The 27869-nt window shown below is 39.4% G+C and overlaps 1 protein-coding gene across 2 annotated transcripts; it reads left to right on the plus strand.

Moving 5' to 3' along the window:
- On the plus strand, window positions 1-27869 carry SERBP1 (SERPINE1 mRNA binding protein 1). Of its 2 annotated transcripts, none has more exons than XM_073357396.2 (10): window positions 1-520; window positions 5251-5404; window positions 6324-6470; window positions 6592-6687; window positions 7972-8046; window positions 15679-15856; window positions 19642-19689; window positions 21658-21831; window positions 23217-23255; window positions 24774-27869. In XM_073357396.2, the coding sequence occupies exons 1-10, from the start codon at window positions 127-129 to the stop codon at window positions 24828-24830; spliced, it is 1362 nt and encodes a 453-aa protein (XP_073213497.1). In that variant the 5' UTR covers window positions 1-126; the 3' UTR covers window positions 24831-27869. The 2 variants fall into 2 exon arrangements, with proteins under 2 accessions (XP_073213497.1, XP_073213496.1); XM_073357395.2 differs by having other exon boundaries at window positions 6616-6687.

The raw sequence follows: 27869 nt of genomic DNA on the forward strand, positions 1-27869 counted from the left end.
CCCGGCTGTTCCTGGCGCCGGAAGAGAAGCGGGTCTCTTTGGGGCCGGCCATCTTGTGGGGTATCGCGAGCAGGGGGCTGGGGCCTGGGCAGCATCGGAGGAGGATCCCGCCGAGAGGGGCCCATCATGCCCGGACACCTGCAAGAAGGGTTCGGCTGCGTCGTCACCAACCGCTTCGACCAGCTCTTTGACGACGAGTCGGACCCCTTCGAGGTGCTGCGGGCGGCCGAGAGCCGGAGGAAGGAGAGCGGCGGCGGCGGGAGCCAAGGGGGCGGCGGCGGCGGGGCCCGCAGCGGGCAGGCGGCCCAGGCCAACTCCTCTGGCGGGGTCGGCAGCGGGGGCTCGGGCCAGGCTGGGGGAGGCGGCGGCGGCGGCAGCAGCAGCGCGGCCAAGCAGCTGCGCAGGGAGTCCCAGAAAGAGCGCAAGAACCCGCTGCCCCCCTTCGCTGCCGCGCCCGGGGGCGCCGGCGACCGCAGGGAGGAGGGCAGCGGGCAGCCCGCCGCGCCGCTGAGGAAGGAAGGTGAGCGGGGACGGCGGGCGGGGAGGCGGCCCATGCGGCCCGCGCACAGTACGCCAGGGCGGCGGGAGTTTGAGACGCCAGACATGCGCTCGCGCTCCCTGCCCTGGTGTGGGGCCCTGGAGGGTCCGGGCTCAAGCCCCCGCCGGGTTCCCTTGGGGAGGGAGGCTCCACAGCCGAGTAGGGTTCAGACTCTTTAAGCCCCCTTGGGTCTGCAGAGAAGCGGCGCATCCCCCTCCTGGCCTGCTGAGGGAGAGCTGCCGCCCCTGGGTGACAGCCCGTCCCCTCCACACGCGGCCTGGCAGCGCAGGCTGAACTTCGTGAAAGCCCCAGGTGGGCCAGCTCCTGCTAGATCCCCTCAGAGACACCACCTGCTCCTTGGGGTGGCGGGGGGGAGTAGTCGCAGGCCGGGGCCGCTGCTTCTCTACCCACGTGGGGGGAAGTGAGGCCTGTCGCACATGTTTGTTGGGAAAGAAGGGGCTGCATCCAAGTGGGGGCGAGGGGGTGGGCGGAAGGAAGGGGTTTTAACAATGTTAGTGACCGGGGGTGGGTGGAGGAAGCTCGGGGTGACCCAACTTTGCAGGGTTAGGAAAGAGGATTCAGTAAGGTCTGCTGGTGCTTGTATGTTACCCAGTACTTGTGGCCCCGGAGCATTGCACCGACAGACTTGTGGAGGCTGGATGACCCTGCTGACGATAAGAGTCTGGGTGGGATGGCAGCAGGCGTGTGAGGACGAAAAACTGTCCGCAGACTCTGTTTTTCCAAAGGGAGTTGCATCACTTTTTAAAGCACGGTAGCCGCATGTTCGTGTTAGTGCAGCTGTGCTAATTATACCTGAGCCATGTGCGTTTTCAGTGTGTTGTCGATCCCTTTTTCTTAACGCAGTAGCCGAAGCTATCTGCCGCCGCCTTCCACCGCCTGGGAAGCTCAAAATGGAGCCGTTTAATTTGTGGTGCATCTGATGTCTTTATTTTTGTATGTTTGGACCCAGTTATGATAAAATTTTCATGGTTGAAGTGGGGTACCGATCTGGCAAGAGAGGCATGAGTAAGGAAACATATTTGGGAATATGAATTAGAGACCGATTAATAATCGACTGTTAAGCTTAAAGTGCATCTCTAAGGACATGTCCCATTTAATAGTTTCATTCTGAAATACTGTTGGTTCACTAAGGATAATTTGGATTGAGATTAGTAATAAAAGTACATTCTTTCACATGCATTATTACTGAAGTTACACTCTTATATAAATGTATGGTAAACATTTTTATGGACTGTAACAAAGTTTAATTTCTCTTATGATCAAGTGAAGGAATACGAAAACATAGTGACATTAAAATTAATGTCTGATTTACTTTTTTATGGGTTGATTCTGCAAAAATTATACTTAATTTTAAGCATGTGTATAGTTCATTGGCAGATAATGTGGCACACTAGATCTCAAAGCACTTTAGGGAGGAAATCAGTATCATTTTCCCTGTTTTACAGATGTCGAAACTGAGGCATAGGGAGGGAAGATACTTATCAAGGGTCCCCTAGCAGGACAGTGGTAGAGGGCTTTTTATGTACATAAACTTCGGCACATGCATGATTGAAAGATTGTGGCCTAAATTTGTAATGCTCATCATATAATTTTTGAGTGCATTGAAAGTGCTTGGTAATATTTGGATAAAGAACTATTTGGCAAACTGATAAGATAATTATTACTTAACCAACACTAAAGGAGCTCTTAAAAATCTTACTCCCCAGAAGAGTAGAAATGATTACAGTACTAAAGATTAACACATTGCATTTCTTTTAAAGAAAAAATACATTGCAATATTGTCTCGGGGTGCTTTTTTTGAACTTTGGTAAGAGCGAAATTATCTTTAACAAAATATGTCACTTTAACCAAGGAAATACTAAGTAAAGCATTTTTTGTGAAGGACAAATAGGAAATAAAAATCAAAAATGTGTGTTTTACATTACTGTTCCTATGGACATCTTGCACATCAAAGTCTGGTAGTTGGATTTTTTTTCTGAGCTCTGGAATAACAGGTTCAGAAAATACCAGCTGACATTTACTAACCTGGTAGCTTTTTTGAAAGACCAGGTATCATAAACTTGCTCTGTCTTCCCTCATGAAATAGATTTTTAAATGTGGGTAATATTCTTGAGTAAAGCTACAGAACAGAAAGATTTTGACCCTTAAGACAGCTATCATATTATAAGGGCCTGACTTACTTCTGTTTCTTCCTGACCAACATGGGTATCTGCAAGTTCTAAAAATTGTCTCAAAAGTGAACAGTATCTATATGGAAAGAAATAACTCAGTATTTCGGGGATTTATAATAGAAATCTATTACACAAGGGCAAATCCATTCACTGGAATAATAAAGGTAGAGGGAGTTTTAAACTTGGCATATTGTATTAAGGGAAAATTCACTCAAGTTTGTAAGCATGCCTGATTTTCTATAGAACACAATTGTTTTATTTCACTTTTAATGACATGCTTAATTTTATATTCCAAGTAAATTTGTATATTGGTACATGTGTAAATACAAGCGCCAGTCATGAATAGTCATGACATTGTCTAAACTGCATCCCCAATATATTAGTCTCCAAATATAAGAGCTGATGAACTGCACCTTCAGGAACTCATAAAAAAGGCTGCTAGAAATGAGAATTTTGTGGTGAAAGCACTCAACTTGTACTTTTGAGATCTTAATTAAATTCCAGGTTCTGCAACATATGTCCTGTACGGCCTGAGGCTAGTTACTTAATTTCTCTTCCCTTCACCTGTGCATCTGTAAAATTGAGCTAATACTACTTTTCCTCCAAAGAATTTTATTAGAGTAAATCTCTGTGAGTTTAACGTCTATCTTTTCATATGGAAAAGGATTATTTATCAAGAGTTTTGGGTCTTGAAAACATGTTTGTAGGGTAAGGAAGTTATTGTTCATTTGTGTGTGTTTGGCTTGGATATCATTACAAATGTGCCAGTTCTTATATCTCCACCCAAATATGGCATTGCTTGTTCTGCAGGCGTTTGTTCAGCTGGCTTATAGAGATTGAAATTTGGCAGTTTTAAATGTTGGGATCAAAGACAACATGGCTTGACTCTCGTAGGCTCTTATTCATAAAACAGTATAGTAGGTTAATGGGGAATATGGCTGTTTTCATAGCTGAATTGTGGTTTTAAAAAAAAGTTTAAAAATTACAGTTTCTGTGGTTTTGTTGCTTTTTTCTAATGCTGATATACATTGTTTTCCTGCTTGTTTTGATTTTATGTTAAAGCAGCTGATATCTCATGAAAATGTGTTCTTTTTTTTTTAAAAAAACAGCTTTTGTATATTTTTAGCATTCTGAACTTTGCAATACAATACAAAAGAAATTTTCATAAAAACAGGGTCGCTTCTTCCTTGAGTTCTTTTGTCCCTTCTGATCATAACTTATGAAGTAATAATGGTCTTTTTGACATAATCTAATTTTGAAGATATCAATTAACTTCTTTCCACATGAGGAGCGAACAGCATGAGGATATTAATACAAATAAACAAAGGTCCCTTTTTCATGAAAATAACCTTAGTAGCATAAAATAGGGAAATGAAATATCTAAAATTCTCTAACTAGAATGTGTTTAGGAGAGAATCCTAGAAATCAGGGTGTTTCTGTTGCTTTGAAATGGTTTGTTATGGAAGATAATGGCAGAGTGGAAAACAAGCTTAAAACAAATTTGTTCTGGTGACCTAACTGTTTTCATTCTAAAGAGCAGTAAGCTAACTTTTTCTAAAAGAACAGTACCATACCATTGTCTATTTGAGTTCTCCAGACATACCACAGTGAAAAACTGGTAATAGCCCTTTAAAAGTGACCTGCAAATGGGAGTGGGGAAAGTGAGCTCCTGCAGGAAGAAAATAAACTTACAGCTGGTGGCACAAAGTGTTCCTAAAGCTTATAAAGGTTTGGGTGAATCTTGCGCTGTCACAGAGCCAGAATAGCTGGTTCTACGCCATTTGGTGGGCAGAGGGAAAAGTTTATCCGGTGCATATCACAGTGGGGTCTCTATGACTAGGGCTCCTAGGCACCACAGTAATACAAATAACAAACAATAATATCTGGGGTAGGAGGATGCTTGGTTAGAGCACATGGGGCCCTGGCAATCGCCAGCCACTTACCAGTTCCTAGGATGAGTGAGGATGCAGCAGAAATGTGATGTAAAAGCACTTTAATTTATCCACATCTCAGAGCAGAGCTCCAGTGCATCTGATGCAGATGCTAACTTACTTTCTCTAATGTGCACCAAAGCAGTGACACATCTGAAGCACAGTTGCCAACTTTCACGTGGTGAATAAGCACCCTGACTTTCACAATAAGCCAAAAATCAAGCTAATCCCATTTCAAAACAAGCCAATCCCTAAGAACCCCAACACTCCATGTGACTAGATCCCCTGGGCGTGCAGTCTGGGACTGGTGGGTCTGCTGTACACTGCTGCCCCCCTTTGCCCCTACTTGCCAGGAGCCAATTGTTCCCTCTTTTTTTTTTTTTTTTTTTTTTAAACAAGCTGCTACATCGTGGTAGTAAAAGGACAAAACATTACTTGTAAAAGGAAATCCTCCCAAACCCCTGGCCATCAGGAGATTGGAAGTAAAACCTAAATGTCAATTCTGTATTGTGTTTTGTTTTTTTGCTGGTAGAGTCACAATTTCTTGGTTGCTCAATAATTTGCTGATGCAGATTGTCTACTATTTTAGGTATAAGACGAATTGGCAGACGGCCTGATCAGCAGCAGCCTCAGGGTGAAGGCAAGCCTATTGAGAGGAGACAAGAGAGACGACCGCCTCGTGAACGCCGATTTGATAAACCTGCTGAAGAGAAGGGTGAAGGAGGGGAATTTTCTGTGGAGAAGTAAGACTTTTTCATCTTGCAAACAATCTTTGTGGTGATTTGGGTCAGTACTCTTATTTCCATCTACTGGTATACAAAATTAATAAAATCTTTGAGTTGATTGGATTAGAACATTGGTATCTTAATTTTGTTAACTTCATCAGAAAAAATGTGTAATCGTGTAAAGTAGAATAACTATCTTTATCATTATTGCATGACTTTGTTTATATACTTGACCCAAATTATTGTGGACCCAACGTTTAGTGTAAACAGATAGTTGAACTGATTTAACTAAAGATGTGTTTTTTTTGAACTTGTGCAGAACTCTGTCCGGACGCTGTTACAGGTCTAAATCAGTTTAGCTTATGTCATTCAGTTTATAGTCAAAAGCTAAACTTATAGATCAAGTTTTAAGCCGGTATAAGTATGTCCATACGGGGGATTCTGTCAGTTTAATTAGAGGTTTTCAAACTCATTTTAGTTAGACCAATGCAATTTGTGTTGTAGACAAAGCCTAAGTTATGTGAATTCCAGAATTGTGAGTTTTAAATACAGCACTACTAGGTATTATAATTTTTAAGCAATTGTGCCACAATGAAAATATAAAGAAATAAGCTAAGGGGAGAAAGACCATTATTAAAGAGAAAATGTAGTGCTTGTGATATTTGTTGTATTACTTGCAATAATATGGCTGATTACTAGATGAAATAAGGTAAGCAGTTGACTTTTTAAAGCATTGTTTCAAGATTTTAGAACTCAGGCAGCATTTAAAGTGCTATTTTTTTCAGATAGTAATTAGATGGTAGTATTCCTAAATGGATGTTTATATTTGACGAACAATATACAGCATAGAGTTTAAAAACAAATATATTGAAAGGCTCTGTGAGCTGTGCTTTACATTTTGGAAATGTACTATTTAATGGCCTCTGTTCTGTGATAGACCCATTATTGACCGACTTATACGTGGTCGTGGTGGTCCAGGCGGAAGAGGTGGACGTGGTGGTCGTGGACGTGGAATGGGCAGAGGAGATGGCTTTGACTCCCGTGGCAAGCGTGAATTTGACAGGCATAGTGGAAGTGATAGATCGTAAGTCTTAAATTTAAACTCTTCCTATTGTGTTTTTCACTAGCCTTTAATAGAATACAATTCTTAATTTGCCTTTGAATTTCTGTATCCAGACACTATTATGTTAACTCAGTTTTGTTAGTTCTCTCTCACATTCCCATTTCAGTGGCCTAAAGCATGAGGATAAACGTGGTGGCAGTGGATCACACAACTGGGGAACCGTCAAAGATGAGCTAACGTTAGTAATTTGTAATTTCTTGAAATTTTAAAAATTAGAAAAGTTTAAACAGGTCCCCCTGTTTCCATTGTTTATAAAATATAAAAAATGTATTTGCCTCTCTGGAATTTGTAGTTTTTTGTGGGACTTCTTAAGTCTCCAGTGTTAGTGGAAGCAGCATTAGTTTGTTTTCTTAAACTCAGTTTTGAAACTTTATTAACACTTGCCAAGCAAAAAGTTACCTAATAGCTTGCTGGTAACATATGAGGTTACTTGGACTTTGACTCTAAGTTTAAACTGATGTTTTTCTGTTGCACATTTTGAAAAACTGTGATTGTCACTTTGCATCATTTTACAGCTACACTTTCTCAAGGGCTTCATTGTCTTTCTAGTCCTCAATTTAATGCCTGGGTCAGTTTTACGTTTGAGGAGGAGGCAGGACACTTGAAGTATTGGGGATTGATACTAAGAGCAATACAAATCTTGGGGAAAACTGCCCAGAAAATTGCAGCAAATGGCCTTCTTAAATCTATAAAGAGACTCTCATTTTTCATGAAATAGTGAGAAAAGTTCAACTTCATGACTAAGGCTCTGTTTCACACAGATTCCGTGACCTCTCTTGTGACTTCTGCAGTGGCTGGCCTGCCTGGCCCGGGGGGCTGCCTGAGCAGTGCGGGCAGCCTCTGGGCCAGGTGGGCCAGCTGCTGCTGGGGCAGTCTCGGGCCCCCCGTTCCCCAGCAGCAGGAGTTTGGGGGTGTGTGGGGTCTCAGGGCTGGGGATTGGGGTGGGGGTAGTGCTTATCTGGGGGGGCGGGGGCGGCGCTTCCCGGACGGGCGACAGCAACTCCCTTCGCTCAGCTCCTGCAGTCACTGGCCACGGCTCCCAGCCAATGGGAGCTGCAGAATCGGGGTTTGGGGCGGAGTGGAGGCAGCAGGTGGAGCTAATAGCTGGGGTCCCTGCTTCCCAGAAGCAGGATAGGGGGGAATCAGCACCCCCCCCCCACCCCCGAGCACCCAGGCCATGACTCGCGGTGCCCCCAGGGCTGCCATCCCGAGTTGCCCCCCCCCCCACCCGCCCCCACCCCCCAAGTTTTACTGAGGGGTATATAGTAAAAGTCATGGACAAGTCACAGGCCATGTATTTTTGTTTATTGCCCGTGACCTCTCCATGATTTACTAAAAATACCCGTGACTAAAATGTAGCCTTACTCATGACAATTAAGTGAATCTGAGTTAGAGATTCAGTAACATCTTAGTAGTTTTAAACAGTTAGGTGCTGGTTTGGAGAAAAATCTCTTAATTGCAGTGATTTGGATCAGTCAAACGTGACCGAGGAAACACCAGAAGGAGAGGAACATCCACCTGCTGATTCTGAGAATAAGTGAGTACTCTTCTTTTTACAACTTTCTCCAATTGCTTCACGTACCATTTTTGAACTACACCTCTACCCCGGTATAATGCAGTCCGATACAACGCAAATTTGGACGTAATGCGGTAAAGCAGTGCTTCGGGGAGCGGGGCTGCTTTACCTCGGTATATCCGAATTCATGTTACCGCAAGCAGTTCCTTTGCGCCCACCCCCCCTTACTTGCTGTGGCCCCCCCGCACCAGCTCACCTCCGCTCCTCCTCCCCTGAGTGCGCCACCGCCACTCCGCTTCTTCCCCTCTCCCTCCCCCCAGCTTGCTGCGAATCAACTGTTTGGCACGGCAAGCCTGGGAAGGAGGGGGGAGAAGCGGAGCGGCGGCCGCCGCACTCAGGGGAGGAGGCGGAGGCGAGCTGGGGCAGGGAGCGGTTCCTCTCCCTACCCCAATATAACGCAGTTTCACCTATAAGATGGTAAGATATTTTTGTTCCCGAGGACCGTTATATCGGGGTAGGGGTATATTTTACGCTTTAGTTTCTTGGGTTCTTTGGCCAGGGTGCCATTAGCATGAGCTGTTACCTGTGGGACCACTGCTATTTCTTCCCCAGATATGTAAATGGTCACAGTACTGTTGAAAGACTGGGGAGAAGAGAGGCATGTTCTAAACTACATTTATTTCTAGATGGTTACATGTTGTTGGTTCATCAACTGCTAGGCCGCCTTTAGATTTATTTTGCTAGTAATCAGTTAAATGATAGTTTTAATATGCTTCCAAAATAAGATCTTCAAATCAAAACAGAAAAACTTGAAAGCTACCCAGCCACATCTGAGCAGAGTAACTACGCAGGAGGAAATAGTTGGTAGGCAGCACGTTTTTACTTCTGGGTTTCCAAAGTAGTTGTATTGATGATGGCCAAACTTTTGAGGAAAATATTGCATGTCTCCCCAGTTCTGTTGTTGTGTGTTTGTAGGGTTTGCAGATTAATTTTACTACTTTTAATTTAATTTAACTTGACCCTCCAAGAAAGAGGGAACCAGAGAATTGGAAATCAGTGATTTTAACAGCTGTTGGATTGGTTTAATAAAAGCAAGTGGCTATAGGAAACAAGATAATCAGTAGTGGGACATGGGGTTCATGAAAACGTAATGTGAAACTTTGATAAAATGATAAATGTAGCAGATGAATGAAATGTAGTTTGTCAATTTTAGTATGGCATGTGATACGGTTTCATGTGACAATGTCATAAGAAAATGACAACTGGATTAGAGGGCATCTCAGAGTATACATTTGTCTAAGAAAATTCTAATAAGGGACGTAGTACCAGTCAGTTTTCTCATTAATGACTTTGTGGATAGTCATAAAGAGGAGGGCAAAGTTATTATTTAGTGAGGGGAAATTAGATAAGAACATGAGAATTGTCAGACCAAAGGTCCATCTAGCCCAGTATCCTATCTTCCGATAGTGGTCAGTGTCAGGTGCCCCAGAGGGAATGAACAGAACAAGTTCTCATCATTCCTTGTCCCCCATGATCCATTCCTTGTCCATTCCTAGATTGAATATTAAAGGCCAGTTTTTGCCCCTCCAAGGCTGTGGAAGACTCTGGTACAGCAGAAGTGCAGTTTGCCCCATGTCCCATGCATCTCTGTAGTGGTGAAGATCCCCACCTTCTAGTATGTAGGTGAGCAGAAGTGGGGTCAGTGGATCCACCAGCAGATTTCCCGTGCACTAGGGTTGGTGGGGAAACGCTCAGGATGTGGAACATCTTGGTTGGTCCTCCAGAGCCTGAGGCAAGTGTATGTGATGCATTTTCAGGGATTTCTGGCTCAGTCTAACCACTTGCTGTACGCTGGTGTTTGAGATTTGGCCCCTAAAACAACCAACAGTAACACAAAAATCTGCTGTGGAAGGGAGACTTACTCAACAGGGAGGGTTTACAGATAACCACATTTTCCACAGTGCAGCAGAATTGAGTATATGATGCACTAGATTCCCACTACCCAAAATGATAAATCAGTTCTTAATATAAAAATGTTCTTTAAAACAGATTATCTCTGAAACACTTGATGTGAAGTTGGGTGGATGAATGAATGAAACTACATGCTTAAATGTTAACGTTTTGTTTTTTACCCAAATGTAGCTCCTGACATCACCCAAAATGCCCAACTAGTAAGAACAGGGGTGTGGTTATTTTTGTTTTTTAAATCAGCTTTGAGAGCAGTAGTATGACGAACATATTACTGATCAGGTTATTTATTTAAAATAATTACATTGACACAATTGAAGTTTTGGAACGGAGTCCATTACTACTTGTTACAGCTGTTTAGACAGTTTGGTTCATGTTGAAAATCATTTTTACAGTGTGAATCACATGGAAGTCTTGCATTAGCCTCTCAGAAGTTCATTCAGTATATACTTTATAGGAAAACAACTGTTAAATTAAAACCACTAATTTCTGTAGCCGTAATGTTAAGCATGTTTTGCTGGATATGTTAGAAGCTTACAGTTTTGTCATTATTAAAGCTTGTGTTAAAAATCAAGTGTTTCAAACCAAAACAGACTAATGTTACTAATATTAAATATGTTTAATAGTTGATCAAACAATTTTTGCTTCTCCTGGAAGTTATTGGAGTAATATCCTATTCCAGCATGCATCTGAGTAGCATACTAGTGTGAATCTCAGGTTAGCTGCATTTAATGAAAATCAGGTTTCCCCTGTAGCATGGAGTAGCTTAGGTACCTTTGAAGCAGATCTGGAGTATAGAATGCTAAAGTAGGAGAAAGAAGTCTAGTCATTTTATTTTGGTCAAGTTTAGGTAAAAGGTGGGTGGGATAGAAAATAAGAAAGAAAGTTTGCAAGCTCACACACTGCTGTACATCTTCAAAGAGCAGTACGTAAGTTTATTAGTGTTCTTATTGAATTAGGATGTGTTTATATTGAACCATGGGGTGGTTTACATAGAATTTCACCGTAAATTGGAATAGCAATTTGTAATCTGTTTAAATAGCATGTAGGATACTTTCCGTAGGTAAAATATGTAGAATGCCAACAGAAGGGACATCCTTAGCCAAATAGGGACAAATAGGTAGAAGGTAACTCAGACACGGGGCACTGGTCAGTAAAGTTAACTGTGGATGTGTTAGTCTACATAAACTTCATGGACCAGATTGGAAGGGAAATTATCCATTGGGAAGCTGCCCCCACCACTTGAGACAGCATAGAAAGTAGCATGGAAACTGGAAATTATGCAAAGAAGATAAGAGGTGGTTGGTCAAACAGGCTTGAGTGGGAGCATAAGAGATGTCTGTCTGGATGAAAATGGAAATGATGTGGATAAGTGGGTACTGATGTTGTGTTCTCATGTAAATGGGGCTTCTGTTTGTACAGATCTATTTATATATCTTGGAGTTTACACTGAACTCGTTTATTTACGTTAGATTTATTTTAAATGTTTACTCAACACTCTGGAAGCATGATCATACATTTCAATGTTTTTTTCCTTAAAAATGTTCTTTAAACGATCAAATTAAAATTATTTACCCCTTGTTAGTGAGACAGGTTTATAGATTAACAGAAAGCTCTCTGAGGTTTTTAAAATTTTATAATGAGGTATTTGGTAAACTTCTTGTTGGAAACGGAGATGAGGGAGGGAAAACTAAACAAATCCAAACTACTTTGCCACTAATTTTTTTTTTATTATTTCTTTCATTGTAAGTAAAGACTTTTGAATTCAGTTTTCTCCTGATTAATCTCATACTGAAGCCACTATGGCCGTATGATATTAAGGAATTGATTGCCACAACTGATGACTTCAGTGTAGCATGAACTAACAGGAGAGGAATATACTTGAATTGAGAAAATCCTGGCTTGAGCGCTAATAACTTATAAAGTCCTTCTTTAGGCACATCATGACCTACTGGTATTTGTTAGAAAGGGCCAATGCGGTGACTTACTGTAGCTTTTTGTATTGATAGAGAATTTTCCAGTGCTGGAGAAAGAGAGAAATCTCCTGGATGTGTATTTGATTTACGAGGCATAAAGCTGTCTGATTCAATGGCAGCATGTATTCCATCCAAAAAACCTACACTAAAAGAACATTAAGGTTGCAAAATCAAGTACTCAAAATTAGAAAATGCCAGAATTAAGGGTACCTGTGGAACCTTAATTTGACGCTCTTCTGTGTATGCATTGTGAAACAGTCCTTAACTATAAGAGCACATGACCTTTGCTTCATGCACAGGACAGACTGTGTCCTGGGGGGTGAATCAGGGTTTTGTAGTTGTCTGTAAGGACCCCCTACCTCGTTTGTAGTGGAAGTTAGAAGATGTACAGTGAATGAGGCATGGAATTGCAGGTAGAGAAAGAATGTGGTTAATATAGTTGAAAGCCACCCTTGAAAGATGGATTCTATCCCTGCCTCTGCCAGAGAGGAGTTATAGGATTCTGGGAAAGTCATGTAAACAAAAATTTTCATAAGTAGTTCTAGGTTTCTCATTTTCTGGTTACCCTGTGAGTTGCAGCGGTTGGGAGCACTCAGAACTGCAACTGTTGTAAATGGGGGCTCTCGTTTGAATGTAAAAGTGCTATAAAAAGCTAAGTAATATGAAAAAACAGGCCCTAAATGTAAATGAGGTACTACAGCAGACCCTCGCTAGAGCGTGCATCGCTAGAGCGCGGATTCGCGTATAGCGCGGTTGCTGCGCTGTATCCCAAATTTAAATATTTAAATTGGGATCCATGGTAATGCGGCCTCCGCTGTAACGCAGTACCATGCACGGATCCCGAACCCTGAGTTCTAGCGAGGGTCCAGTGTACATTAAAATAAATAATTAAAATTTGGTGCTCGAAATTAGTTTACATTTCTGACAGTTTTGGCTTTAATCTCTGTCTCAGTGGATATAATGCTACTTCGCTTCACACGCGTGTTATGACAATATACTGCATGAAGGTAAAATGATTCATAAGCGCTATAGAAAGGGTCCAGAAGAAATTAATGATACTGTTTTCAGCACGGGTTTGGATGAAGATAAATAGAAATATTGAATAGCTTCCTTGTTAGTGAGTGCTGTCCATCTTGTGTTGAATGAGGCTGGGTCATATGGGGGAAAATAATATGTGATCATGTAATTAAAGACAAGATCATAATGCATATGTACCAGAGGGGCTAATGCTGTACAAGCAAACTTAATTTTGGAATTTCCTAACTTTTGAGTGCTTGACTTAGCAATGTTAATGTTCTTTTAACATGATTTCTGGATGCAGTTTCCGAAGGTTTTTTATTTTTATTTTTTTTTAAAGCTTAAAACTTGAAGTTAAAAAATCACGTGGAACTATATTGACTACCCTGCCCATGAGTCATCAGCAGGTTGGGATCTTTAAATTCACAGTAGTCCTCTACTGCTTGAGCTAATAGAGTAACTGTGGTAACAGAAGAAGGTTGTGTATCTGTGTGTACCTGCCATTAGAAGGATATGGGGAGACACTTTGCTAGTGGGTTTCACAGCTGTTTGCTAGACAGTAACAGAAAGTTCACTCAAGAATCATGAAATCAATTCTAGGTTCTCTAAAGGCACATCTACACTACAAAGTTAAGTCAACCTATGTTAGGTCAACTTACAGCACCCGCAGTAATTACTGCGGTTTTTCATGTCCACACTGCTGTCCTTCTGTGGGTGCTGTGTCTCCTCACTAGGAGGGCTTGCACTGACTGAAGGGGGCGGTGTGGGGGGCTGAGAGCCCGGGCTCTCAGCTTGGCACCTCGGTCAAGCCGGAAGCTTGGCTGCTACCCAGGTTCTCAACTCCCCAGGGAGCTCCCAGTTGGAGGTTGGGTACTACCGGGGCTCTCCGCTCCCCAGTCCGTGTGGCAGACAGTATACAGATGCTGCGTCACTCAAACTACATCAACCTAAGCTGTATGCCTCTTGTTGAGGTGGATTTACTAGGTTGTTGTAGCAGGCAAGTTACTGTGGCAGGAGGAACACTGTAGTGTGTACGTTTTACATAGTTAAGTTGGTGTAAGCATGTCCTAAGAGAATGTGCTTTAGTGGTTACAGATCCTTTTGCCCTTGATCCCTGCCACTTCTGCTCCTGTCCCCTCCGCCGCTACTCCTTGTTGCCTCTAGTCGTCTTCCCCATGCTTTTTTCCTATCTGCCTAGCATCACTTCCCCTATCATCCTCTTCTGCATTTGAGCTGCTTCATTTTCCATCCATGCTCCATGGGCACCAGGAGCGGGTAGTATTGCGGGTGCAAGACAGGCATTCCTGTTTTTGGATCCAGTGCCCCTAGGGATAGCACATGCAGTCTGATCTCAGGAGCTGTGCTGTGCTGAGGAAATGGAGCATGCTGAGTGCATACAGAGTGTTTGGAGAATTTAGCTGCCAAACTGTAACAAGCCTCTGCTGAACATGTGCAAACTGAGATATTTTTGGAGGCTTATCTTTGTACATCTGTGCAAATTTTCACAGAGATGGCAAAAGGCATATTCCTGAAACCTGGGTGATCCTCCTCGCCAAATTTCAGATCCTTCCTCCAAAGCATGGAATAGTGGAGCTTCTCAGCAGAGTAGCTGAAAACAATTTTTTTAACATGTCCAAACATATTTTTCCATAACCGTGTTCTTTGAAACAGCTGAACCATTTCAGCTGAGTACTTAAGTCTGAGTCTTTGTTTAACATAAAAAAAAACCTTTCCATTATCACACCAAAAATTAAGGTTACTATATAACAAGAAACTTTTATTTATCTCATTTAGTTGATGCTTTTATAGTATCTTACATATGCCTGTGTATACCATTCTCCCAAAAAGTCCAATGAAATGTAAATCCTGAATGTAAGCGGTATCATTTGCCCTATATAAACATACTAGGTGAAATAGGTACAGAGTTTTAGTGTTCTCAATATGGGTAACTAGAGCACAATCTGTTACTGAACACAGTGATCGAGTATGTATTTAAGTTACAAAATAGTTTTTTTGGTTCGGATCAGAGACACTTAGTGAAACTGCAAAACTTAGGAATCAGATCTTAAGTTGTTTACAATTACTGTTTCAAGCCAGGTGAAACTATAACTGTGATCAGCTGGTGGAGGTGTAAACCATTTTGCGCATTTTAAGATGGGAAATTGAATGAAGAAACAAAATTATTAAAATACGTATTTGAAAAATTGCTAAGACTGAGAACAGCATGTGACAGTGTCCCTCACTTAATTTGCTTACCAGTCTTATTTTCATCATCTACTATGGGACATCTGAAAAACTGATTCCATGGCAAAAGATAAAAATCTCATTTGCAGTGAAAAATAACGTTAATGCTTATAGGGATACCTTGGGCCACCACTAACTTGAAACTGTTTACTGTGCTATACTCCCGTTTTGTTGTTCAGAGGCACCTTGCTCTGCTGTTGCTGAGTGTTTATTGGTTGGTTGCGGTGGACATCCTATCTTACTTTTGAAAAGCAATACACCCTTTCTGTAGGGCAGAGTTCTAAAGATTTTCTACTCTGTGTCCTAATAATTACTACTAAATCTTTGACCTAATGAATTCCCATGTATTCTGACACTGATGCACTGTTTTTGGATTTGCTATGCATAGTTATTTAAAATATTAATGAATAGAAATTAAGTAATCATAATAAAAATGAATTTCATTCAGAGAGAATGAGGTGGAAGAGGTTAAGGAAGAAGGCCCAAAAGAAATGACCCTGGATGAATGGAAAGCTATTCAGAATAAGGATCGTGCAAAAGTTGAATTCAACATCCGTAAACCAAACGAGGGTGCTGATGGGCAATGGAAAAAAGGATTTGTTCTCCATAAGTCAAAGAGCGAGGAGGTAAAGTAAAACTTAATGGTATTCCAAAGTAGCTAGATCTCATGCTGTTAAAATATATTTACTGTTTGACTTGCAGATTTTACTTCTTGACATGTGAAGATTATGGCAATAAAACTGCTGTTTAAAAGCAGGAGTAGGGTGCTTTGATACTAAAATTTTTAAGCAGCATAAATAAAACAATGTTTAGTGCAGTCAGTTTCCGCTACTGGGCTGTCTCTTTTTAGCTTAGTGGGTATTATATTTTTATCCATAAAAGTAATGTGTTAAACTCTGGAGAGGTAATGCAGTTTTGATAGGTTCATAAGGAAGCTCTTTTTGAGCATTTAAAATAAAACCTTACCTTATCAACATGTAAGTGCATTTAAACAAATTATATCTTAAACTTTGAAAGGCATTTGATCAAGTATCAAATAATACATTCAGTAATTTTTTATTGTTACTATCATGCCCAAAGGTCTCAGTCAGGATATGAGCTCATTGTAGTAGGTTCTGTACAAACGTGTCTGAAGATATGGGCCCTGTCTGAAACATCTTAAAATCTAATAGAACATCTAATTTCATAATGTTGGTATCTTGATGTTTTGCAGTATAACTGCATGACTACCTGGAGTGCCTGTAAAGAATATTAAATTCAAGAAACCATGGAGTACTTGCTATTTTTCTGTAATGTTTTATGAATCAGAAGCAGGGAAGTCCTGTGTTGTGAAGAATCGCAGTATCCAATTCCCACAATATCTAGCGGATTATTGGACCTCGCACACCGATTTTAGAAGAGTCACAGATGCAAATTCCTTTAAGTTTCAGGAGAGGAAGCAAATTCAAACTGCATCGTTTTCTAATGCAGCCTAGCCAGTGGTTTAAAACAGCTTTGAAAACAGCTGTTAAGGGTTTTTTTTAGTTGGTCTTTGTTTTAAATATTAGCTTCAAAAAAGGATGAATGACCTGGTCTGTGACAAGCCAAGGATCTAGACTTTTGTTCCGTAGTTTGCACTGACTCCACTAAGCCAGTATATTGTCATTACTCTCCTTAGTTTTTCTAATTGAATAAATTGATGCTCTCAACTTTTTACATCTGTCACTCTTGTTAAGTATACATACCCAGTTTATTTTTCATAGAATTTAAACTACATGTGTGGATAGATGAGCACTCTAGCCCCAGTTCATTGTCTATAAAATGAGGGTACTGATATTAGCCTCTTGTTGAAGAATACATTCTGAGACTAGGCAGTACTTGGATAATACTGTGATTGTGGCTATATAAGTGCTTAGATCTGTGCGCTGTTATACACTCAATACTTTCCATTTTAGTTAAACTAAAGAATATTTAAAATTTGTCAATAAAAACACTTGAATGTGATTGGCATCAGTAGAAAATATAGGTTTTTATAATTTAGTTTAAATTTTACCTCGCAGTATAGAAGTAAACGAATTCACTCTTTTGAAAAGCCTTTTACAATGACATCATTGGGAGTCCATATTTTATGGGGAAAATAAGTTGTAAGCGGGGGGGCAGTGACTATCTTTTTATTCTGTGTTTATACGCTGCCCAGCACAGTGGGGTTCTGATCCATCAGTAGGGCTCCTAGATGCTACAGTAACACATAAAAAATAATTTCCTGGGTTAATTTGTTTCTGTAATAAGACCCAGCCTTGCTAGAAAGGCTAAATTGTGAATGACCTGAGATTATACTGAGAAAAGCTGACTTCCAAGGCATATATATCATCTAATCCCTTTAGAGTTAGTGGCAGAGAGAGAGAGAATTTTCCAGTGATAGATTGATTTTTATTTACCTATATGTTTGTGCGTTAAGGCAATCTAATATGGTTTTGGAAGTTTAGCAGCTCTTGAAGTCATGCAGACAGGCTGGAATCTTTTTCTCTAAACCAGATTGGTTTGGTGTCTGGCCAGGGAGACTTGAATTTTATTGTCTCCTCTAAAAAATAAAATAAGGGTAAAATACTGCAGCGATACTGTAGTCATCTTAGCAGCACATGCAAAGGTACCTACGTACTATATCTTTTATCATAATTAGTAACTATTTGGTTACCTACGTACTATATCTTTTATCATAATTAGTAACTATTTGGTTTTCTGGAGTTGCAGTTTTCAATATTTAAAAATGTTTATAAAGACTCTCAGTATTTCAGCCCAACAAACATCTCTCCCCACCCATATTGATCTGTCATTGAGTCAAAGAAGGGAGATAAATTTTTGTTAGCAAAATATAGAAGGGGAGCTTTTGATAACACAAGTCCAGAATAGCAGTTGCATGAGCTCTCTACCAACAGATTGAGGAGTACAATAATCCAAAAGTGGTCAAACAAAATCCAGAAATCGATTATTTCTTGCTATTTCCATTCTTCCTTCTCTCATACCACCTGATCAACCATGAAAACTGATGACGTGATATGGAATAGTTCACATTTAGGCCACTTGTGCAAACCTTGCTCTGGTCGATAGCAATCAAAACTTACCATGCAACAGTGGTTTGACTTGTATATAGGTTTGAGGTTTCAGTCCAGGTCCTTCTGGACTGTTGTGGACAATACAGATGATCACAATGTGTCTCAATTGATAGTCTTAACAGAGTAATCAGGGATTGAATGGGCTTGGTGATGGATCAGTTTTCAACCCTTCAGCTACATTTTGAGGTAATTGGTGGGCAAGTGCCACCCCGAGCCTTTTTAAGGATGGAGGACTAAAGTGTCCAGTGTTCACCATCTGCCTTAAAGTTGTGAAAGAATTGTCCCCCATATCAACCTCAATTTTCTTTTTTGCTATTTCAAGGAGTTACAGCCAAGTATTTATCTAGCTGTTTTATCCTTTTCACATTTTCCATGAAACAGTAAAAAACCAGTGGATGTCTAGTAAAATTCACTCAAAAGTGTTTCTCATTGTTAGATTTAAGATGAGATCTGTTGAATTTTGGGAATCTTGATCCAAATCCAATAAAACCCTTTGCACATACACATTAAATTGCATTGTGTGACATAAAACAAGTCTCAGATGTTTCCTTTCAAATTTGCTTTACTGAGTCAAATACACAAATTCTGTTGACGTACTTGAAAAATCAAAATGTAAATGGCATTGTGAAAAGCATTTAAAGTTTCAGGTGTAAATAGTTTTACTGGTGAAAGACTTGCTTGCTGGAAAATCAGTCTATATCAGACATGTTTGCTATGCTTCCAAGCTTTCTTGCCTCTCCTAATTTTCATCGTGAGAGATGTAGTGTGATGGGAGGTACCTGAAAAAGCTTTAAATTGTTTGTTGGAAAATACCTGATATCTTTGAAAATTTAGAAAATAGTAAGTCGTCTTTGAAAACTTTTTCTTTGGTTTTTTTTATGACCCTTTGTGGAAAAACACAAGATTTCTTACATTGAAGGCTTATATTGGCCTTACAGTTGGAACAGTGACACACAAATCCAAACTGTATGTAAATATTCTTTTACCGGATGAACAATACTTTAATCTACCAACCTAGGTTCTTATACTGTACCACTCACTGTGGTGGCTGAGAACCTGAGATGTGAATTTGCATCTTGGTTTCCTCACAGGGTTTGCAGTTGTGGTATTTTAAATTTGATCGCTGTTGAATCAAGATAAGTCACTCCATCAGTCTTCTTTGTGGGTACTTGTGTAGCCTTTTGTTGTTTCATATACTGAGTGACGTATGTATTCAGTGGTTTCACTTAACCTTAGTGCCTGGTATTTCTGTATGTAATGGAGTCTCATTTCTTCCTTTCGTTTTTATATCTTGGGTGTGGACACACAACTTGCATCAGACAAAGGGGATGACAGAAATGCCGGGGAGTCCGCTGGAGTCAAATGAGGTACCTGATCCTTTATATCTGTAATTAAGGAGGTCACATCAAAACATAAATATCACTAATCAGCTAATCATTAGATGAAAACATTTATATGTAAGGAAATTAATAACAGTAGAGTATATAAATATATGGTATACAACTCTTCTGTCCATGCCCGGTGCCTTGCTGTGTATCATGTATGACCGTTTCACAACTAGCATGTTTGCTTCCTAAGTGTCTACTTGTCTGCTTCTTTCATAAGTTCCTCTTACTTTTTTCATCCAATACCTTATACACAGAAGCCACTTCTCTGAGACAGCCCATAAAGTTCTTTTTCACAGCCCACCTCAGGACCCACTTCTGCCGTGATGCCTACAGGAAACCATCAGCTAATAATGGCGAGATAGTGCCAGAGAGAATTGCTGATTTTTTTTCATACTTAGAATAGCTTTCATAATGAGGTGGAAACATCAAGCCATGCATATACAAGCCTGTGTAATCATATGTTCTTATTACTATTACCCTCATCCCTCTCCTGTTTTTTACTCTTTTGTTAGTTTGTCTTAAATTAGATTGCAAGTTCTTTTGAGCAGGGACAATATCTTCAGATATGTTTGTATAGAGCCTAGCACAATGAGGCCTCCTTGATCCTCAGTGGGGCTTTTATGTGCTACCACAGTTTACTAAAATAGATTCACTTTTTGATGTGTTATATGCAGCCTGTGGTTGTTCAAGCCATAATGTGTATTTATTGCAATAGTTGAATCCCACCCAAAAAAAGCATAGTAGAAAATGATTGTTGCACTGAAGTTGACAAATATTTATTTTGTCAGCGAAAAAGGGGAGATTATGTTCTCTTTGAAATTAAATTATTTAATGTTAAGTATTGCTAACTGACAGTTGCTGTTTATGGCTCTTTATTCTGATAAAATCTGTTTTTGAGTAAGCTAACTGTTTTATTAAAACTCATTCTTCTGGTGGGCCATTAAGTTTTCAGTTACAGTAAGCACATTTCAGGAAACCAGCTCAAAAAAGATGCATGTAAATGGCTTTTTAATGTTGATACAGTTTTCTTGACTTCTCACTTTTTTTTTTTTTTCGGTTTTTTTTAATGATTAATTGTATTATGTATGTGTTTGTTAATAACACCCCCCAACCTTACTGACTTGCCAATATATATTTTGGTACTGGAATTTAGGATTTCTCAGCACAATAAATGGTGAATACCTGAGGGATCAACTAGCTCCAGAAGACTTTTTTTTTTTTTTTTTTAAGTATATGCTAATATGGCACAAGGTTGGGGCTCTTGTGTAATTTTCACTATAGCTCATGATACCAATTTGTTCTTTATTTAAGCATGGTATATTAGCTGCCATCATGGTTGCAGTATATTGTGCATACATCTCATCCATTGGCCATTGTGGCAGATGGATTGTATGGTGAATAAAGTACTATAAAACTTTTTTCTTGGCTTTAGATAGTACAGCAGGATATACAAATGGAGAAAGTTAAAAAGCAATCATGTTAAATATGCAAAGGTTATTGACGCTGAATGAATAACAATTGAAATATAGAACTAGCAGGAGTCCTGGAAGAGGACTTTTTATTGTTTTTAGTGAGAAACATACGGATGTTAAGTAAATTCTTTCAGTTCTGTTTTCAGAAAGCTAAATCAGCTCTTGTTCCTTTAATGGAATACAAGAAAGATCTAGGAATAGCCCAGTGTGTTTCATTTAAAGTTCTTTTGGTAAATGTTTCCTTTGCTGTATGCTAGCTAGTATGTTAGTGGAGTTCCTGTATTATTCAAACAAAGTTGATATATTTCTCACAAGGAGAAGAACCTGCTGGTTTCTTGATCCTTAGACTCTGAACCTAGCATACTTTTGTACTACTTGCTTAAAGCTAAGCTTATAGATAGGTGATTGTAAGATTAGGGCTTTAAATTGGACAAAAAAAGTTAAGTGGTGGTGGATGCTCTCGTTTTAATTTTAGGCTCATGCTGAAGACTCTGTAATGGATCATCACTTCCGTAAACCAGCAAATGATATTACGTCCCAGCTGGAGATCAATTTTGGAGACCTTGGTCGCCCCGGACGTGGTGGCAGAGGTGGTAGAGGTGGCCGGGGACGTGGTGGAAGGCCCGGGCGTGGAAGCAGAACTGACAAAGTAAGTAATCTGTGCTTAGATCCACAAATTATTTTCTTTTTAACAGTCTCTTTTCCGGCAATTTGGGTTAATAAATAAATCTTTTCCAGAAATCTTTGCCATTTTTAGAGAAGCCATTATTTTTACCATGAGAGTAGTTAACAACTGTAACAGTTTATCAAGGGGTGTGGTTTTCCATCACTGACAATTTTTAAATCAAGATTGGATGTTTTTCTAAAAGATATTTTCTAGGAATTATTTTTGGGAAGTTCTGTGGCCCGTGTTGTACAGGAGGCCAGACTAGAAGATCACAGTGGTCCATTCTGGCTTTGGAATCCGTGATTTATGTGTATTCTTTTTATAGAGATCATTGTTTTAGTAGTCCATCCTTTTTCCTCCTGCTGGAGTGGAGAGAGAGCCTGTCACAGCTAGGAAACATATAATTAGCACTTGTATGGTACTTACACGCTAATTGTGCAGTTTATCCCTTTAAGTTTCAGGTAAACTAGCTTTCTACTAGAACTTAAGGATGCAACTTGGTAATGTTTTCGTTATTGGCAAAATTGACTCTAAAATGTTAGTCTCTCTCTACAGGGATTCTTTCAGGTTTCATCACAGGTTACACAGTGCCTAGGAATGCTTTGTCATCTCTAATTGTCTATATTATCCCTGACACACAACTCCCAGTTTATGGTTGCATTTTCTCCATTGACTCAGACATGTTCCAGAAGATGTAAATTTTCCTCTAGAAAAGTATGTAAAGTTAGCAGACTGTAGAAATCGGGTCTTCATGTTTTCACCTAAAATACTTCTTAGTTTCCTCTACCTTTTCTTGTCCTTGTTAGACTTCTGTCATTACTGTTTTAGTAGTTTCTGTTTTCCTGGTTTCTGCAATAATTCTCTCACTAGAAAGCAAAAGCACCTAGGGCTTGTCTGCACTGGAAGAACAGTGTAACCCTAAAGCAAATCATCCCTACTATAGGTACAGTACGAGCAAGTTTAGTTGGTCATTTAACCAGTTTAAGTGCATCTGTGCTGGAGGTTTTCACCTTTAAATTTATTTAGTTGCAGCCCTGGTGCAGTTTTTCAAATGGTAGGCCTGCTTGTAGTCACGCCTTATTCAAAATACCTTGCTCACTTGCACCACTCACAGAAATGTGGTTTTCTTTTCTCTTCTGTATTAACTCATCTTGGATGTTCAGAGTTAGTAGTTGGGAAATGGTTCTACAAATGCAGTTGAATTGGGTTTTCTTTCCTTAGAAGCATGCCCAAAATCCAGGTATTTCTTGTTCTAACTTGGTACTCCAGTATGACATCTAGTCTCTTTGACTGTTTTTGTGATGGTATTCTTAAAGGCTTTCGGGTCTTGCAGCTATTTTGTGTTGACTTTGTGTGTTTCCTTCCAGTTGGTGAAGGAGTTTGATGTGATCCACACACCCAATCAGGTTGGTGATTTACAATGATAGTGTTTTGTTCATTTTATCTTTGAATTAGGCTAGCCTATTGTGGAGATAATTGGTTTCTGCGTGGATTGGCTTTTATGGCTAATCTTTTAGTTTTGATGGAATGGAAAAAGGGGAGGGCTAGCGACCTGTCGTAGCAGATCCTTGCCCTACTGATGTCCAGCAATGTATATGTGTGTATGGAATAGGGGACTACTTTCTTGCCTCAGTCTTATATTTGCTTTTTGGCATTTCTGTCCCCTCTGTTTGTTTGAAATTCCTTCTTGCTTGCAATTGCAGTTTGGATTTTTGGGTTGCGTAATAATAAATAAATGGTAACCTATACTGTAGTGCTATAACTAAACCTCTTTGCTCCTCGTGAATGAGTATGACCTTTTCTCTTCTCCCCACCTCCCCCACCCTTTCCATCCCCTACAATATCAAGGGGTTAGAAGCCTCTTAATTCCTAATTTAGTCATTACATCCTTATTCAGGTTCAGCCTAGCAACCTTCTTCATAAAAGATGGTTGAAGATGTGCTTAAGGGACCATTTTTTTTATTATTAAAAGTTCAGCTTTAGATTGCCAGTTGTTGCTTGGTGTATTTCAACTCTAGTATATGTTAGCACAGGTTTCCACTTGAACTCAGATTCACATTTAACAGAATTCTGTTCCTGAAAAACTAATCTTCCTTAAAATTCTGTGAATTCCCAAGAAACCTATTTTTCTCCAGTTCTATTGTATATCTCTGTATTGGCATGAATAGTTACATATTTTAAAGTAAAAAAAATTTATATTTTTATCTATGAATAAAAACTATACAGTCAACAAAACAGTTGTGACCCATCCCTTCATGCCATGACAAGACTTAGAATTTGTGTCAATATATAGCCACATCACAGGTTGTTACTTTGTTCGTGTCTTAGGTTGTACTTCTAATAGAATGGGATCAGCCATCTGTAAGGTACTTCACACACAGAGAGAGTTGTTTTATACCTTTTGAAAAACACATGGCACTATGAGAGAGAGGTTCTATAAGTATAGTGAGTAGGTTGACCAGATGTCCCGATTTTATAGGGACAGTCCCGATATTTGGGGCTTTTTCCTTATATAGGCTCCTGTTACCCCGCACCCTTTGTCCTGTTTTTTCACAATTGCTGTCTGGTCATGCTAATAATGAGGCGTGAACATGGTTAATAGATGCCCAGAATGGGTAACTGAATAGTGGAGTAGCAGCAGTAAAATGTTAGTGTGAGAGATCTGACAATACTTAGCCTAAGTCTCAGTGTGATTTACTGTGGGGAAAAAAATCATAGGAAATTTCAGTAATTTTATTTTGACTGTTTTATATACTACTTTAAAATGCCAAACAATGGGTTTTCAGCCACTTTTCTTAATTTTCAGCTTCCAACTTGCTAGATACAAGTGTATCATTATGCATAACATTAAAAAAGATGAAAAGTGTAAAGATTAAAAACTTTGTAGTTCTCCAGTTAATTTCTATAATATGTTTTTCTTTCAGTCAAGTGCTTCTGCTCCTGATGTAGATGACCCAGAGGCTTTCCCAGCTCTGTCCTAAACTGGATGTCCATAAGCCAACTTTACCCCCTCGCTGGGCCCTCCTCTACGAGGCTTGCATGCTTAAGGATCCTAAACAACTAAGAAATTTAAAAAATGAGACTGTCATTCATACCATTCACACCTAAAGACTGAATTTTATCTGTTTTGAAAATGAACTTCTCTCGCTACACAGAAGCAACAATATGGTAGTCAGTTTTGTATTTAGAAATGTAATGGTAGCAGGGATGTTTTCATAATTTTTTCAGAGATTATGCATTCTTCATGGATACTTTTTTGTATTGCTGCTTGAAAATATGCGTTTCCAAACTTGAAATATAGGTGTGAACAGTGTGTACCAGTTAAAGCTTTCACTTCATTTGTGTTTTTTAATTCGGGATTTTAGACGTTTTCCCCAAACTACAAACTGTTTTTTAAATATTGCACATTATTTCTGTTTCCTTTAGTACCTACGTAGCAGATTTTTATCAACCCATGGTCAGTTGGGATATGTAGAATTTAATTTGGCAAATTGTTAGTACCATGTGGAATACTATTCTGGAATAGTTTAATTTAGTTTTTAATACTTAATTTCAGACTTGGAAAAACAGTCATTTTTCATCTATCTTTGGTAGTTCGTTGTGTTTGCAGAATCTTTATACAAAGTTGATATCAAATACTTGAAAAATAGTCAAAGCACATTGGTTTATAGTCAAATACCTGCATATCGATCCAGCAGTGATGTGCAGATGATTGGTCTAAAAAGTTTTTTAAAATTATATTACACCCTTCACTCACCCTTTTTTCCTTTATTCCTTTCTCCTTTCAACAGAACTAGATACTTTATTGATAAAAGTTGTTTATCCTACTGAATATTATTCTTTGAGAAAGTATCCTCTAGACTGGGGTAATTCTTTCTGTTCTACAGGACTGGGAGGTGAGAAAGAGAGCATCGTCTATTTCTAATACAGTCTATTTAAATTCCATTTGGAATATGGAATTTTGGCAGTGCAGTCTGTTTATATAAATACATCACTATCTGACGTATTTACGCACTGTTCCATTAGCTGCAGTTCTTATTCTGAAGAGGAAAACGACACCATCTAGGTCTGGGAGGAGAATATTTGACTCTTAAGTCTGAGAACAAATCCCTTCAAAAGGAGACATCTGTGGTCTACATGGGATACAAACCAAAAAAACCTTACCTTTTTGCTCTAAATTTTGTTCTGAATTTTTGTTCCATTTCTTCACCCTTTGGTCTCTGATTACTCGCTGACAAATAAATGTTTTTCAGAGGGTGATTGTAAGAAGACCCGCTACGCCTTGTAGAAATTCCTTCTAGGTTAATTTAATCCCTGTGAACAGGAACATTACCACTTTCCAAATATGAAAGGACTTGAGAGAATGACTAATAAAAAAAAAAGATTTCTTAGGTTTTTTCTTTTGTCTGCAGCATTTGTTAGGAGACTAGAAACAGGTTGCTCATTTTATTTAATGTTTTATTCTTAGAGCAGTTTATAAAATATTTGTAGTTTCTTAACCAGGTAGGTAGAAAACAAATGGTAATGCCCTATTTTTTTAAAAGCTGTATAGGACAGGCAAAAAGTATTGGAAGCCTTTGGATATGAAACTTTTGCTGTTTAGCTGGCTTGCTTTATCTAAACTATTTTCTACCCAAAAAACCCCAATACACATTTGTGCTGATTTAAACAAATGTTAATACCATTGGATTAGACTCTTGTAGTGCACTCACTTATCAGTTTAAAATAGAAGGCTGTGTGATGGAGTAAATTTTTCCAAACAGTGGATGGTAACATTTTTTGTTCCTGGGTCAGATCTTCTGACACTAAACACGTTTTACACAGGTGCTTAGCATTGGTGTATTCCAGTTACTGGCACCAAGAAGTAAACCTTCATTAATTACTTTTGCTCCCTTTGCAATTGCACATTCCACACCATGGAATGTGTTGAAGGTTGTAATGGCATCTGTCAATTAGGAATACAACTGATAATACAACTGTGCAAATAGCTTGATTTCCAGAATCACCTTAATTGGAAAGCTTTTGCTGTAAAAGAACCCCTTCCACCCAAACTATATATTTGCGCTCTCTACCACAAATCTTAACTCTTTATCCAGACTACTCCTGTGCCAGTCGAGCATTTTGAGCCTTGCTACCATGACTTTGTCACAGAAGTTGTCTGCCTCTTTGCATATCAGAGTATAGAGCAATACCTTGAATAACATGTCAGATATAATACACCTTTTAAAGACAGCTTGTACATAAAGTTGGTCCATCTGCTGTTCTTCTGATAGATGTAAATTTGCCTCTTTTAGTCCATTTATGTCAAGAACTGAAACTGACGTTATCTCTCTCTAATATTAGTGGGTGTTAACTGACGTAAAGGTTTATTTTCATGCTCTTTTAAAAATGTCCTGAAAACAGATATAAGAATCCATTTAGGTTCAGGCGTCTCTTCTAGTTTGTCCCAAGTGTTCTAAATCTTACGGAGGTAGTGCCTTGGCATATCCATTGCCAGCAGTGGACTTTGGGTAAATGTCTCCCTCCATTGAGTAGTTCCAATATTTGCTATTGATGAGCTTCTCTTCAGTAACTTGTCTTGTCCTCTTGCTTGCTCATCATGCTGCCATGCTGTGACTAGAGCTTGTTCGTATTTAAAAAAGCTGGGTCAGAACAGAAAAGTTCACTTAATGTTTGTGGAGGGAAATGGACAGAATCACAGTACAAATTGGCTTATGATTGTACTAATTCAAAGGCTTGAGCATGAAAGTTCATCTTATAACCTGAATACCATTGATCCTGGTAGAAAATATTAAGATTGATAGATAAATACAAGTGTTGGCCTCATGGAAAAGGGCATAAACTATTTGAAGGAAAATTAAACAAGGATAAAAAGCCTTTTTTGTGGATATGGTGTTTGCACCTGTTACTTTCAAAGAGAAAAGATTTACTGTCATTTGACCCAATACCTTTTGCCCAGTGACATTGATTTGTATACCCATGTCCCTTAATAAATGCAGTACATCTGCTTAGGACTGACA

The sequence above is a fragment of the Lepidochelys kempii genome, chromosome 8, assembly GCF_965140285.1.
Source record: "Lepidochelys kempii isolate rLepKem1 chromosome 8, rLepKem1.hap1, whole genome shotgun sequence".
In the NCBI taxonomy this organism is placed as follows: domain Eukaryota; kingdom Metazoa; phylum Chordata; order Testudines; family Cheloniidae; genus Lepidochelys; species Lepidochelys kempii.